This window comes from Trichoderma virens (assembly GCF_000170995.1).
Source record: "Trichoderma virens Gv29-8 chromosome Unknown TRIVIscaffold_3, whole genome shotgun sequence".
Lineage (NCBI taxonomy): Eukaryota > Fungi > Ascomycota > Sordariomycetes > Hypocreales > Hypocreaceae > Trichoderma > Trichoderma virens.
In genome coordinates, this window is record NW_014013746.1 from 1,677,645 (window position 1) to 1,680,371 (window position 2,727).

Here is a 2,727-nt window from a genome sequence, read left to right on the forward strand (position 1 = left end):
ACTGGCATGCATGGGTGGAAAATGCCTTACGAAGCATACAGGAACATATTATATAATCAGGATACATGGATTGTGTTCTCTGGGTACTATTTAACGGTAGCAATACTACTTCGGAATGCTTACCCGCATGGTGCCATGGTACTATCCTGCCGCGCTACACAGGCAGTAAGCTGAACAAACGCCCTTGTAAAGCCGTAAGCTACAAGGGAGGGTGGTCAATATTGAGTTACTATTTTTTGATGGCTGTAGAAAATAGTAAAACGCCGCAATAGGGAATTAGAATGCAATATAAATACCCCGTAATACGAATGTAGACGGCCTAGACACTTGAAGCCTATTGTTGAACTCAATACACTGCGCACAAGCTAGATGCTTGCATAGTCCTGTACGATTCAGCTCATTTTCAATTTACGGATTAATTTTAGCCGACATGGAAAACAAAGAAATTCTCTCCGAGCCAAAGGGAGATATGGAGGATACCGTTATCCATGTTGCCGATGTCCTACGAGTAGAAGCAACCGCAGAGCAGGAAGCTAGAGTATTGAGGAAAATAGACCTCTAGTGAGAGAAATCTGTCTTCATAATTAAGGAAGCTTCTACCGCGATACTAACTTGCCGGTAGTATTCTTCCTTTGATGGGTGTCTGCTACATGCTGCAGTATATGGACAAAGTCACACTCTCCTACGCCACCCAACTTGGTATTTTGACAGATCTTGTAGGTCAAAGCTCAGAACCTTCTTAATTCGTACGAGAGAAGCAACTAGTTTCTATAAACTATTACTAACAAGTTCAGAATCTTCAAGGTTCACAATATAGCTGGACATCGTCAATATTCTACTTTGGGTACCTCTTTTGGAGCTTCCCCAGCTCATATCTTGCCGTGCGAGCCCCGCTCGGCAAATATGTCGCCATTACTGTAGTATTGTGGGGGATAGTGTTGATGTGTCATGGAGCGGCCAAGGACTACGCTGGCTTGATGGCTGTGCGATTTTTCTTGGGAGTGACAGAGGCTGCAGTGAGCCCCGGTTTCTCTCTAATTATAGGCCTATTTTATAAGCGCGAAGAGCAGCCAGGGCGGTAAGTCATATAAGAACCTTCATGGATTCAAATACAAGCTAAACATAGAACAGAATGCTCATCTGGTTCTCTGGAAATGCAGTAGCTAACATTCTCTCTGGCATTATTGCTCATGGAATTGGGGAGATAACCACAAGCAAGGTTGCGACTTGGAAACTTCTTTTTCTTATTCTGGGCGCAGTCACAACCTTTTGGGGAATCGTGCTAGTGTTTTTGCTCCCCAATTCTCCATCAGAAGCAAATTTTCTCACTCCCGAAGAAAGAGCCTTATGTCTGCACCGTACTATTGGAAACAAGACTGGAATACTGGAGAAGTCTGAGTTTAAGATGTCCCAGATGATAGCAGGGCTCTTAGATCCCCAGGCTTGGATCTTGTTCTTGGCCATGTTCACAGTTTCTGTTGCTAACGGTGGTATATCCGCGGTACGCATTTCTTGGAGCCGAAAATATGGGAAGCAGTTCTGGACTAACAGGAGCATAGTTTGGCAGCATAGTCGTCGCTTCTTTAGGGTTCAGTCCCCTCACAGCAGTTCTCATGCAAATGCCAGCTGGCGGTTTTCAGCTCGGAGCCATGATCTTATCCTCTATCTTGACGGCGTATACCAAAATTCCACGTACCATCATTATGGTTTTTATGACTCTCATCTCGCTTGTTGGTATAGTAATGGTATATGCTATACCTTCCGATCAAAAATGGTCACGCCTGGGAGGATCCTGGATCACAAGCACCTATGTTGCTAATATCCCGCTGCAGCTTAGCCTAATCACATCAAATGTGGCAGGATATAGCAAGAGATCAACTGTTTCGGGTATGCTTTTCGTTGCATATTGCACTGGAAATATTGTTGGGCCGCAGTTCTTTTCCACTGATCAGGCTCCAAGTTATTCTGTAAGTCACTCTTGCTCGACGCAGCGCCCTGTCTCTAACCGGTGTGGCACAGAGAGGCATCAGAGCAACGCTGGCTGGCTATGGATTAGCCATCTTCTTTGTTTTCTCCTTGTTCCTCTATTATTTCTTCGAGAACAGGCGACGTAATACGAAATTCGGCTTGCCGGCCGATGCTTCGGAGTCTGACGAGCTGGAAGCGGAGATATCGAATAAGACAGATCGAGAGTTGGCGAATTTCCGATACGTGTTGTGATGTTCGGATGGCAGTATTATCGATTCAAGGCTATAATACATGTGATAAACCATCTTTGAATCTCACTCACAAGCATGACATTTCGGGGTAATTCACGCAGAAATTTTTTAGGCAACGACTATAAGACATATTCGGCTGGCGTATAGGACAGTAGAAGAAAACAAAAGCCTGGCGCCATGAACTCGGACATTTCGCGTCTTGTTTAGGGCGCAGATGGTCGGAGATAATAAAATATTGCCGGCGTCGGATTATTCGTTTCCCTCCGTACGCCATACGGAGATGACGAGATAAAAAAGCTAAAGCATTGAGCTCACCCACGAAACCATTTAGCGCGGGGTTCATAATCATTACTGATCACGGAATTCAAGGAAGATTGAAAAGTAAGACGCCAAACCTAACAAAAGATCTGACGCGATCCGAGTCTTCCTGCCAAAGAGATATGCGTAAAGGCTCTATGAGATCGAATAATGTTACAATATTGTACGATTAAAGGGTAAATTCCTTCAC

At 44.6% G+C, this 2,727-nt stretch overlaps 1 protein-coding gene across 1 annotated transcript; it reads left to right on the top strand.

Moving 5' to 3' along the window:
• Positions 1 to 469: 469 nt before the first annotated feature.
• On the top strand, positions 470 to 2,220 carry TRIVIDRAFT_31825 (uncharacterized protein; the record flags this gene model as incomplete). Its single annotated transcript, XM_014104311.1, has 6 exons — positions 470 to 561; positions 623 to 716; positions 795 to 1,078; positions 1,132 to 1,501; positions 1,560 to 1,967; positions 2,020 to 2,220. The coding sequence occupies 6 exons, from the start codon at positions 470 to 472 to the stop codon at positions 2,218 to 2,220; spliced, it is 1,449 nt and encodes a 482-aa protein (XP_013959786.1).
• Positions 2,221 to 2,727: the final 507 nt, after the last annotated feature.